The sequence below is a fragment of the Taudactylus pleione genome, unplaced genomic scaffold (genome assembly GCF_031769625.1).
Source record: "Taudactylus pleione unplaced genomic scaffold, aTauple2 ptg000687l, whole genome shotgun sequence".
Lineage (NCBI taxonomy): Eukaryota > Metazoa > Chordata > Amphibia > Anura > Myobatrachidae > Taudactylus > Taudactylus pleione.
In genome coordinates, this window is record NW_028285089.1 from 2,717,151 (window position 1) to 2,730,630 (window position 13,480).

The following is a 13,480-nucleotide window of genomic DNA, read 5'->3' on the forward strand; positions in this document are numbered from 1 at the left end:
CACATGGCTAAACTACTTCTCCCAGCCATCTGTGTGTTCATCCCGGGGGTTCTCAATTGGGAGGCGGATTTCCTCAGCCGTCACAACATGCATGCAGGAGAGTGGCCTCTACATCCAGAAGTCTTTCAGCTACTGGTGGACAAATGGGGTCTACCGGACGTGGACCTCATGGCCTCACGGCACAACCACAAGCTTCCAGTGTACGGGGCCAGGACGAGGGACCCGACGTAGCCTTTGTGGACGCATTATCTGTGAGGTGGACCTTCCATTTGGCATACCTTTTTCCTACAGTATCCCTTCTGCCTCTGGTTTTTCGGAAGTTCAAGCCTTAAAAGGGGGGCATGGTCTTGTTGGTAGCTTATGGCTTGGCCCAGACGCCATTGGTATTCCGATGTTCAAAGTCTCTCCATAGACGTTCTTCTCTAACTTCCTCTACGACCAGACCTGTTGTCTCAGGGTCCCTGTCTACATCCGGACTTGGCCCATCTGTCTTTAACGGCTTTTCTCTTGAGACATGCCTCCTAAGGTCTAAAGGGTCTTCTAGCTCTGTGGTCCAGACAATGCTCAGAGCGCATAAACCGGCCTCTGCCAGGATTTATAACTGGGTGTGGCATACATATTTCCAGTGGTGTGCTACTAGAAACTATGAACCTCAGGTTTTTAGGGTTTTCAGAATCCTTGCCTTTCTTCAAGCTGGATTGGATCTTCTACTCCGTCTAGCCTCTCTGAAAGTTCACGTCTCTGCTCTGTCAATCTGGTTCCAGTACAGAATTGCTCCTCTACCGGATGTTCACACCTTCCTGCAAGGTGTTCTATGTATACAACCTCCCTTTGTCCCTGCTGTGGCTCCGTGGGATTTCAGTGGTTCTCCATGCACTTCAGGAACCTCCATTTGAACCCCTGGATTCAGTAGATGTTAAATGGCTCACTGGTCTTCTGGCTATAGCATCTGCCCGTAGGGTATCTGATTTAGGGGCGCTTTCCTGATGCTCCCCATTTCTACTGAAAAGAAGAAAGGAAAAGAACAACTCCCTAGTTTGGGGCACACTGAGTCATATATTAATATTTAAAAATTAACTTTTATTATATCTAAAAAAATTTCATTAGTTGGAACTCTGAAAACAAAACAAACTTATTTTTTAATCCTTGAAAAAGACAGAGAATTATACCATCATATAATGTGGCGTATTCTCACATCTACTATTGTACATGTGAAGATAAATATTAGGGTTGCTTCTCAAAGTATTCACTATGTACATGCAGACGGTGAAAAATGCAGAAATATTAAATCAATATAAATAACAATATGAAAAAATGTATTGTGAGCAAATCAAAAGTGCTAGTGAAACATGATATATTTGCGGTTTGCAAACAGACATTTATAACATGTGAAACAATCATGAAAAATGAATAAATATAGTGATATTCAAAAAGGACATGAATAGCAGCAATTTGTTAATCTAGTGCTTTGCAATCCATTGCATGTATACCTGAGCAAAAAAAACACATGAATAGCAGCAATTTGTTAATAAAGTGCTAGTGCATTATAATCCATTGCATGTATGCCTAAAAGCCGTATGCAACCGTATAATGGAATATGTGAATGCTACATAAATGATTCCTGGAAAACAGTCAGGAATGTGCATACCTTCTAATTCTGTATGTCACATTCTGGAAAAGCACATAAGATAACATCAATTGCTGTTAGTAAATATGACTATGTCAAGGCGAAAATGCAGTAATATTAAACAAATGTCACCATTCAATAATTACATAATATAATGATAGATAATTGCCATAACAACATGGACATTATAGTTCTAAATTAATAAACTATAATAGCATGAGTCGTCTTTCTGCACAAACCTGTTAATGGTATGCCCCTGATTAAAGTGTGCTGAGAAACTGACAATAGTGCCTGTGCACTTAAAGGAACATAGATCTGCTTTTTACCAGTCTTGTAATTACCATTGGACTGGAAATGAGGGTTTATGTCCGAGGGCACAGTGAAGCAACAATAGAGTACTTTCTCTGCTGTCAGTGCGGGCAGTACACTCACCCTGTTACCATAGCATTGCAGGGTTCGTGTATAGCCGGCAACTGATGAGTCTCGTGAGGGAGAAGAAATAGAGTACCTGTCAGCACAACAGCGGGGAAAGGGTATGTGTGCCACAAAACAATGTCCGTGGTGTGAGGAGATCCTGTGCGCACAGAGTCCCGTGAAGAACGTGGCCCGACGCATGTTTCGCCTGATGGCTTTTTCAAGGAGGCACACCTGTAAGTACAAGAGCCGGATGTAAATACCCCTGGCTGCCCTGGGATTGGATATAATGCTCTGACAGAGTTGTCCTCAAATATAGTCTCCGGTGAATAATACACCCATCATAGGCTAATAAAAGACCAGGGGGCGGGATTAACATCCCAGTGCAAGAAAATACAAGCTGTCATTATGTGTTTACAGATATTGGACAGCTTATTTAATTTAACTATAATACAGCTATTAGGCAAAATTTCTTATAATAAACGACTTGTTTGTTTTTGGACAGAAAAACACAGTTATTTACTTGGGGAGGTATTTGAGAAGTCATCAACTGCAATTAATATCATAATAATTAATAAAGATTTGTAGTATTAGTGTAACCTCTATCATATAGTAAAGAAAATTAAAAATAAGAAAATTATTGAAGTTAATTATTTAATAAATTGTGCATGTATATGTGCATCAGTAAAAAGAAGAATAAATATTTAGATATTAGTAATGAAAATAATAATGGGCAAAGGCACAGGTATAAATATACCTGCACATGAATTTCCTGCAAATGTGAAAGACAAGGTGTTGATAAACAGTGTTGTCTCCCTATTTCTAATCTTTCATCGGGACAGGGCTGTACCTCAAACGCGCACTGGATTCCTTCCCAAGGTGGTCTCTCGTTTCCACCTTACTAAGGAAACTGTGGTTCCAGCCTTTCAATTAAAAGCCCTCTTGGCAGGTGTGGCTTCTTTGGATGTGCTCCGTGCTCTGAAGATCTGCGTGGACCGTACTACTTTCATCAGGAAATCTGACTCCCTCTTTGTCCTATATAGGTTCCACAAGAAGAGGTGGCCAACTAAGACTCTGGCCAGATGGATTCGCCTGACTATCTCACAAGCTTACACGCAGACTGGCCTTCCAGTGCCGGCTACAGTATCTGCTCATTCTACTCTCTGTGGGTCCTTCGTGGGCAGCCCGTCGTGGCGCGTCTGCCGAACAACTATGCAAGACGGCAACGTGGTCTTCTACCTACACCTTTCTTAGGTTCTATGCCTTTGATACATTTGCCTCTCGGGATGCTTCCTTCGGGCGCATGGTTCTCCTCTCAGCTCAGGAGCATCCCCGCCCTTGAACTGCTTTGAGAGCCCTATGGACCCTGAAGAAGAAAAGGAATTATGGTAAAACGTACCCTAACTCCTTTCTTCGAAGTCCACAGGGCACCCGTCCTGACGCACCTGGCTTCTATGGATTTCTTCTCTTGGGTCACTTGTTTCCTTCTCTGTGTGAGTGTGATTCTTCAGTGTACCAGTCTCCCTTCTCTCCTATCCTGTTCCTGCTTTGGGCAAAACTGAGTTGCATTCAGGCTGTGGGCAGGGTATAGGGGGAAGGACTGGAGGATCCTGGTATAGAAAAAAGCTTTGCTGTTAGTGTCTGGTCCTCCCAACTACCACCTACGCCCCATTGTTTCCCTGTGGACCCTATGGACTTCGAAGAAAGAGCGTTAACAATTGTAAGGTTTTACCATAATACTCCTTTTTACGTGTTCCGATAGCATGCTCAGAGTAATATTGGCCAGTTATTGCTTTTGATCTTGAAGCACTCAATCTCCTCTAGTAGTGTTGTTCTCAAAATGAATTCCATTATAAAAATAGACATTGGTGATTATTTCCTGAATGTTTGAAAAAATAAAAAAAAAGAAAGCGCATAGTTTAGAAAGGGATGTTGTCGGCATCCCGGCGTTCTGGATGCCGATGGTCTGAATACTGATGCCAAAATCCCGACAGGTGGGATCCGGCACCAGTATCCCGACCTCCGGCATACCAAAGGTAAGTATCGGGGTGTTAGGGGGAGGTTAGGCATTAGGTAGAGGGTTATGGTTAGGCACCGGGTAGGGAGTGTTGGGTTTAGGGTGTGGGGAGGGGGAGATTAGGTTTAGGCACTGGGGGGGGGGGGCAGTTTAGGGTTAGGCATCGGGGAGGGTGGGTAAGGATAGGGGTTCAAAAAATACTTACCCATGACTTCATATGGGTGTCGGGATGCCGCTGTCGGTATTCTGACCAGCGGCATACCGACAGTCGGGATTTCATACCCGAACCGTTTAGAAAGTATGCTACAGTTTAACTGTGTTTAATTCCTATTCTTGTTTGTGTTCATGGTAACTATATTACAATTTTTTGTTTTTCATAAACCCGTGTGCATGTGCCTAGATTAAGTCAAGTGGTTTCAAATTGTGCAAAAAGGTCTTTTATCCTGATCTTTGAAATGTGTGTTCTCAAAATGGCGACCTGTATGTTTGTTATGCAGGAACAGATTCCTTGGCCCATTTGAAATGATGCAGTTAGGCTACTCTGATTGTTTTGAAGGAGTCTTTTTCAAATTATCTTGCATAACTCATCTCTAAAACGCATCATATTAAGTTCTTTTTGTATATTATTTTACAGGTTACAAATTATGATGGTGCAACAGGACTTCCACTTGTGCAGTTATGGAGTATGATGGCTGATGAGGTGAGGTCTTTAAAACAATATATCCTTTTGTGTTTTTTTTTTTTTAAACAGTTTCCTAGTCCTCTAATCAGTCCTTCGTTATAGATTCTTATAGGACATTTTAGGGATGTCCTTTTGTGATGGGAAAAACATGTCATAATTTTTGCCCTTTGTTCTTATAATAAGTTAAGTCAGTGGCACAAAATGCTCTTTAGTGCTTCTATTTCTTATGTGAAGATGTAGATTAGATGAATAAAAAAAAAAAAAACCTTTTAACATATATTTGTTATTTTTTTTGGCATCCTGACCAGTAACTGATTTCCTCTGGGCGTTCTATATTTAATTAGTTTCACATTTTCCAGTCAGAATAGTGGTGGTAATGGAACTGGTGTTGTCACAGTGACATTAGGTTAGGAAACTGTCACTTGAGAGTCCTTGAACTGTAAGAATGGTCAGAAGCCCCACATGTATGCGATAGTGTTGTGCATATTTGTATACAGCAACATGCAATGGTGGCTGCATACTTGTATACATATCGAGAAATTTAATTAGCACTCACTGCAGTGTGGCAGCAGATGTTTAGATGGTGAGGTCTCCACCTCCCTTAAATATCATAAATAGAACTGTTGTAATCTGCACATGAGGAGATTAGGTAGATATGTAATTGGCAATCTTTGCCGGTGTTTCTCAATAAGCAATAAAAGTTACCATAGTCTGTTTGGATATGTGCCAATAAATCCTTTCTACTTCAGGGTCCATAGGGGGTCCACAGGGTTGACCTTGGGGGTATAGCTGGATCTGGATTCATGGGCACCACGCAGTTAAAGCTTTAGCTGCTCCCAGGATGCACTTGGGTCCGTCCTCCTCTATACCCCGCCCCCGAGCCACAGGCACCTCAGTTTGAGTTTGTGCCCGGCCGGAGTCGGGTCACCTGCGCAGGGGGGCTGCAGGAGCAGCCCCCAAAAGCTTTTTATTTAAAAAAATCTAACAGGCTTTTTTTTTTTTTTTTTGAAAACAGAGGCTCTCTAGTGTGGCAGCGACAGGCTGTCTATGCAGACGCCCACGCTGCCGCTCTCCTTCCCCGCTGGCGCCGCGACGCCAGTACTGCACTGGTGATCGCGGCGGGAGGCCAGAGTCTGTACTAGCCGGACTCTGGGTACCTCCCTGGACTGCTGCCGGAGTCGCCGGGGATAAGGTAAGCCGCAAGTCGCCGATTAGCGGCGGCTCGCGGGTGTTGCCTGCAAATGCAGTCCTTTGCCCCTGGTCCTTGGGGACAGACCGGGGGCTGCTAGCGGTGGTGGCGGGCTCCCCCTCTGAGGAGGAATACCCCGTGGGACCACTAGACCACCAGGGATATATTGGCAAGCAGGAAGCCGGCAAGCCCTGGGGTTAATAGGCTAGCCAGGGGAGGAAGCCTTCCCTGTCTTGCGGCTCCTCCCCTCAGCTCAGTGCGCCTTTCAGCACGCAGTCTGGCGTCGCTGAGCTGCAGACTCTTCGGCCACTCCTCCTCTGAGGTCTCTGGTGGCCATTTTCTCTGTGGCAACGCAGATCTCAGGGAGCATGCGGACCGGTACCCCTGTGTACCTCTCCCCCGATTTAAGGACAGCGTACACAGCACTATAGCCCTCCCAGACACTGAATCTGGGCAGGTTGATTGTAGTGGAAAGGTGCAGTGAGTATATCTTCTCTGCATGGTATGTGACTTTTGCTAGTGCTGCCTGTCTGTGCTTATTTTCCGCTTACTGTCAGCTTATACCTATCCCTTTACTTCTCCTACAAGCCCTACAGGTGTGTGGGGGAGGGGCGTTTCTACTGACCTCACCTATATAGTATTTATGAGGTTCGTCACATACAGTTGTGTGCTACACAGTGCCATATTGTGGGCTGTTGTTCAGCACACCGGTGAGTGCGTTTACTTCTGCCCTGTTGCCAGATATATTTTTGTCTATATAATATATTTTGTCATGTCAGACGAGGAGGTTGAGCGCTCAGTGGCTCCGGTGTTGGCCTCCTGCGGACGCTGTTCTGCTGGAGTGGATAGGGAGGATTTGTCACAGGATGGCCTGTGTAGTCGTTGCCAGGTGGCTCCTGGCCCATCAAGACCTTCTCTGACGCAGGAACCACCGTGGGCGATGTTTTCTCAAGTGCTGGTGTCTATTGCGGACCGTCTGTCGGTCCCGACTGCTCTCCCTGCTAGGGCGTTACCCCAGCCGACCATCCCCCATTCCCCGGGTGTCCCGCAGTTATTGCGGAGTCCTCCTGGGACTCAGTCTGTGGGTCCATATACGGGGTTGCCTATGTATATACAGGCTTCCTCTGTGCCGCAGCAGCCTGTGGTACCTTTTCAGGCCCCTTTGGCGACTCCTCCACCTTGGGTGAATGTGCTCTCCAACTCCGTGCAAAATTTGGCGGCCGCATCCTCGGCTTTTCAGTCAGTGTTGCAGACTGACATGCCTTCTAGGGTTGCAAAACGCCCACTCATGGCGCGGGTGGCTCAGGTATCGGACTCAGAGGGATCCTCAGATGATGGGGAGGTCCCTGATGACACTGAATCGGACGCCTCGATCCAGGAAATGGATACCAAGTCGTCCATTAATGTGCGAGCACTGGTTAGGGCGGTGCGAGCCATTCTTCTTATAGAGGATGAGGCACCGGCTCCTAAGTCGAAGTATCCTAGTTTCAAAACAACTAAGGTGGCTTCTGCGGTGTTTCCCATGTGGGATCAGTTGACGGATCATATGGCGGTAGCTTGGCAGGCGCCCAGTAAGATTCCTTCCTCAGAAGCGGTTGGCTTCTAATTATCCCTTCCCTGAGGCATATTGTAAAAAATGGGAAACTCCACCGGCGGTGGATTCCCATGTCACCCGTTTAACTCGGGGCGCTACCTTACCATTACAGTCTCTATTCTCGCTGAAGGATCCCACGGACTGGAAAGTTTAGACTTGCTTAAAGTTTATTTACTCCCTCTCCGGGGTGGTGGCCCGACTGTCCATGGCATCTCCTGGGTGGCCAAGGCCATTGAGGGGTGGGCCCAATGCATTGGAAGATACCTTTCCGGACGACGCTCCGGATGTCCAGAGGGCGTTGTTGGGACAGATGAGGGACGCTGCTTATTACATTGGGGAAGCCTCTTTAGATGCTAGTCTGCTGACTTCGCGGGTATCGGCTGCAGCGGTGTCTGCCCGCCGATCCTTATGGTTGCGGTCCTGGAGAGCGGACTCTGATTCAAAGAAAGGCCTGGAGGCCTTACCTTTCAATGGAGAATTACTATTTGGCCCGGACTTGGACAAAATAGTGGATACCCTGGCTAAATCCAAGTCTGCTTTCCTCCCTTCGGCGGCACTGCCTGCTAAGGTTCGGAGTTCGGCTTTTCGTTCCTTTCGGGTTCAGGGTAAGGCAAAAGGTCAGTCCTTCCCGAGACAGTCTGCGAGTAAGACTGCCTCTAAACCGCCTTACGCCTTGCATCTCTGAAGGTTCATGTGTCCGCCTTGTCCGTGTGGTTTCAATGGCGGATTGCTATACTGCCGGATGTTCACACCTTTTTCCAGGGTGTTCTCAGGATCCAGCCTCCCTTCGTGCCTCCTGTGGCTCCTTGGGACTTGGCGGTGGTTCTACGGGTCCTTCAGAGTCCTCCGTTTGAGCCTCTCGAGTCGGTGGAACTGAAGTGGCTGACATTTAAGACTGTTTTTCTCCTGGCAATTGCTTCGGCCAGGAGGGTGTCTGAATTGGGGGCGCTTTCCTGTCACCCTCCTTTCCTGATTTTTCACCAGGACAGAGCGGTGCTCCGCACTCGTCCTGAGTTTTTGCCCAAAGTGGTCTCGAAGTTCCACATTAATCAGGAACTTGTTGTGCCAGCTTTTCAGTCCCCTGATTTTTCACCTGGTGAGACTTCCTTAGATGTGGTCCGGGCGCTTAGAATCTATGTGGACCGGACTGCTTAGGTTAGGAAGTCTGATTCCTTGTTTATCCTCTTCGGTTTTCACAAGAGGGGTTGGCCTGCCAACAAACAAACGTTAGCCCGTTGGCTTCGTTCCGTTATTTGTGAGGCTTATGCACAGGAGGGTTTACCTGTGCCAGCCTCTGTTAAGGCTCATTCCACTCGTTCTGTGGGTCCCTCTTGGGCTGCTAGACGTGGCGCCTCTGCTGTTCAGCTGTGTAAGGCGGCCACTTGGTCTTCAATTCAAACGTTTTTGAGGTTCTATGCGTTTGACACCTTCGCCTCTCAGGATACATCCTTTGGGCGCCGGGTGCTCCTTTCAGCACAGGAGCGTCCCCGCCCTTAGTTGAACTGCTTTGGGACATCCCCAAGGTCAACCCTGTGGACCCCCTATGGACCCTGAAGTAGAAAACAAGAGATATGGTAAGAACTTACCTTTGTTATCTCTGTTTCTACGAAGTCCATAGGGTCCACAGGGCGCCCTCCCTGACGCACCTGGCTTCAAATCGGCTGTGTGGCTGGTCACCGGTTTTCCGTGTCCCATTTCTGTGAGTATGGTTTCTTGTGTGTTCCAGTCTTCCTTCTCTCTGTTTAGTCTCCTCCTTCGGCCTGGGCTGCTTACCAACTGAGGTGCCTGTGGCTCGGGGACGGGGTATAGAGGAGGAAGGACCCAAGTGCTTCCTGGGAGCAGCTAAAGCTTTAACTGCGTGGTGCCCATGGATCCAGATCCAGCTATACCCCCAAGGTCAACTCTGTGGACCCTATGGACTTCGTAGAAACAGAGATAACAAAAGTAAGTTCTTACCATGTCTCTTGTTGTTAGGCGACAGAGCTCCAGGATTATTCTATGTCCCGGTAAAATACAGAGAATTGGCAGTCTGATCTTATACGTGTACCTCAAGCCAGCAATTGGGGGGAAATAGAGAGAAGGGGGCGGGGGGTTACGGTAATGTTTGGGTTAATAGGGGCATATGTAAAGTATGGGGTGATCAGTCCCAGGACGTTAGTCCACTGCTAGTAGGTTGGCATTCCTCACTTCTACTTTAGACTGTTCTGCGAAATAAATGGCCATAGCGGTGGATAACTTAAATCTCAATATGCAAAAAGTCTTAGTGAGGCCTCACCTGTGTCCTGGTAATGTCCTCTTTTCTTCTGGTTGCCTGGGAGGTCTGGACCGTATTCTGGTGAGTGTGCAACTCACTAGCGTGGTCCCCGCAGTATACATACTTCACTTCCGGATGCCCACGTTCTCCACAGTCGAGGTGAATAGGGTTCCCAAGGTGGCCTGCATGCTCAACTCTGCCGGGTGACTGGGCGGCGAGGAGACTTGGATGTTAGAGTAGTTCTTCAGTTGTGGATTTTGAAGTATATTTGTGGAGATGAACTCCTACGAGTGTCTGCCTAGCTGGCCTTCCTCATGCATCAGTATAGTCTTCTGACTTTCTTCAGGCTAGTTTTATAACTTATTTTGGATGGATCTGAATATTCTAGCAATAATATACAGGTTAGTTTAGACTTGTGGTAAGCCACTCCAACAGTCTCTTTGGAGGTGGACTGGGGTGGCAGATGTTATATGAATTATTGGCGTTCTTACCAGTTGTAGTGAGCTGGTAAGCCTATTTCAGGACAATGCCAAGTGCATCTTAATCCCCTGGCTATGGGACAATCTTCCTATCATGCTCAAAAACATACCATAGAAGACTATACTGATGCGTGTATTAGTCTCTCTAAACCTCAAGATGACTGTATACAAAGATTATACCCACCTAGGAATAATATAGTTTTATTTTGTATTCCCTTGCTCTCTCCTTTCCCCCACCCTCTCTATTTTGAGTATACTCGCACTATAGGGACTGTGACTCAGGCAACTATTCGCCTCATAGCATGTAATGTAAGGCGCATACATAAACTGACACATTCCCACAACAAAACAATCACTCCAACGAAATACAATAGCGGGACAGGGTTAAGTCACTAACTGGGATGTTAAATACCCACAACAAATATGGCTACCACTCATTTTCTCCCTTAAGGCCAGCTAGGCCGACACATGTAGGAGTTAATCTGTACACACATACTTCAAAATCCACCACTGAAGAACTACTCTAATATCCAAGTCTCCTTGCCACCCGGTCATCCGGCAGAGTTGAGCGCGCAGGCCACCACTGGAACCCTATCCATCCCTCCCGCGACCCCGGGAGTGGAGAACGTGGGCACCCGGAAGTGAAGTAAGTGTATACTGCGGGAACCATGCTAGTGAGTTGCATGCTCACCAGAATACAGTCCAAACTTTCCAGGCGACCAGAAGAAAGAGGACATTACCAGGACACAGGTGAGGCCTCACTATGTGCTCGATCCAATTAGGTGCGATGTACTCGCGTCTGCGAGTCATCGCCACAGTGGCTGTGCTTGACTGCCGCCCGGATTCACCTGAAAGTGCTCACTGCACCATAGGGCAGAGAGCAAATTCAGGCGAATTCAATGGCGAGTCGGGGTGCGATGTGCTGGGCCGTTGCCGGTGTTTTGACGCTGTTGCAACGGCACATCGCACTTAATTGGATCGAGCCCTAAGACTTGTTGCATATTGAGACATTTACTTTTAGACTCTTCTTCGTTATCCACCGCTATGTCCATTTATTAAGCAGAGGTGAAGGATGCCCACCTATTAGCACTGGACCACCACCCTGGGACTGATCACTCCATACCTTACGTGTGTCCCCATTAACCCAAACCTTACCTTAACCCCCTTCTATCCATTTCCCCCGAATTGCTGGCTTGAGGTACACCTATAATAAGATCAGACTGACTATTCTTTGTATTTTACTGGGACATAGAATAATCATGGAGCTCTGTGTCGCCTAATAAAGGATTTATTTGCAAATATCAAAACAGACTATTGTTACTTTTATTACTTATTTAGAAACACCGCCAAAGATTGCCGATTACATAACAACCTAATCTCCTCAGGCGCAGTTCTATACTCTTATACATGCTACTATAATTTGACTTAGAATTCTGAAGCCTGTGACTTTATGGACAGCCACAAAAAAAAGATCTCCTTCTACAAAAAAATGCAACCCCCTGCCATAAAGGATATTTAAAGTAATTTGAACAGTCTTGGCATTTATGAGCTGAAGCAGTGAAATATACACCTGTCACCATCTATACCACCTGGCTGGGCTAACGTGTGTGCTGTCCTTACAGACTGTAGTGTGCAGGAACCTTTTACATATATTTCAGCTTCACAAATGACCCTCACTGTCCTAATTGTATTTATTGGATTTCATTTTATAATAAGTTATCTCTGTGCAGAGCACACATCTTTGATGATAAAGTTTGTATTTTTTGCTTTGTAGGTGGTGTCCATTAACCGGACTCTTGTGGAAAGAGGCTTCGCACAGTGGATAGACGGCTATTAGCTGTCCCGATGCCATTTTTAAAGATGAACTTTTGTACAGTCAGACTTGTCATATGAAGGCACTTAATTTTCCACCTTATGTTTCTAATAATCCATCGTTTGTCTACAACACCTAATAAACTTTAGACAATTCAAAGTACTGCCTAGAAAGCCATATTTGTGTAGCCATGAGACTTGCTGCTGTATTTCCATGGAACATTCTTGGGTAACCTGTATTTATTCCACAGTCATCAGATAAACTGCAGTATTGTCACTTAGGCACCAGATGACCGAATTAGACTCTTAGGTTTGAGATTCCAAGAGGGGTCATGAATTAAATCGAACATGTTAAAATGTATATTGCCCTGCGTGTACATTTTGTGGAGCATCCTGTTGCCAAGCCTGATGTGTAATTTATTTTGTAGCTGTGCAAATCTTGTAAATATATATAAAGAGATCACTAATATTTTGTATCGGAACACTGGAATAAATAAAGGGAACTTTGCAATTTCCACACTATTGGTCAACTTTTGCTAAAAACTGTAGCACAGAAACAAAGTAATGCTTTTGAAATAATGGATATTCTGTGCACAAATGTGTGATGTTTAGTTTTGCCTTATGGTCTGGTGGTCGTGTGATCTATTAATGACATGCTACTCTGCTGTACAGTTGTAAAAAGTAATGCATTGGTGTGCTATTCTTTTTTTTTTTTATTTCATGACCAATGGATTTTAAACCTGTTAAAGTAATATAAATCCACTGGAAAGGTATTGTAAAATGCTTTTTTTCCTGAACCTGTTGTGAGTGGGGTTAATTTAAAAAAAATATATAAATAAAGCACTGAATGGGAAGCATTAAAGCTTGATTTAAATGTGCCTTCTTGCTAAAGATTTGTAGAAAACGTATAGTTTTTATATTAATTGTACAATAGTCAATACACCAACCATTATTGGGGAAAAAAGTGTCACCAAGTATAATTGGTCAGGTAAATATAGTCTTATGGCATATAATTAAGAGTGTGAAATTCAGGTGATTATATGTAAGCCAGCACCCATGTGACGAAGACTCTTTTCACTTGCTCACAATGCAACACCTGTTTAACCATTATACATACCTATTTGGTGGTTATCCTCCAGAACTGGACTTCCTTATGGGCCAATTTATAGTTCATTGCACTTAAGGCTCTATTAGAACAGGTTGCCATATGCAAACCCAGATTTTTATTTTTCTAAAGCACTTGATGTGTCTACAGTTATAAACACAGCTATGTAGCAAATATCCTCAAGGTGGCCTTCAAGTAACCTGACAAATCATTAATAAAATTGAAATGGCCGAATTTATTACTTGAAGAGAAATTGACTTTTTTTTTTCTGCATCTGGAATTGGAGCCTAGTATTTTTTTAAAAAAA

General features: G+C 45.2%; 1 protein-coding gene across 2 annotated transcripts in view; it reads left to right on the forward strand.

Moving 5' to 3' along the window:
- The window catches only part of AKAP1 (A-kinase anchoring protein 1), a 58,077-nt gene extending 45,147 nt beyond the window's left edge, over positions 1–12,930 (forward strand). For both annotated transcript variants that reach the window (XM_088456114.1, XM_088456115.1), the window contains exons 10-11: positions 4,693–4,758; positions 12,031–12,930. In XM_088456114.1, the coding sequence (XP_088312240.1) occupies positions 4,693–4,758; positions 12,031–12,093 (129 nt within the window). In that variant the 3' untranslated portion in view covers positions 12,094–12,930. The remainder of the gene's footprint in view (positions 1–4,692; positions 4,759–12,030) is intronic.
- The last annotated feature ends 550 nt before the right edge of the window (positions 12,931–13,480 follow it).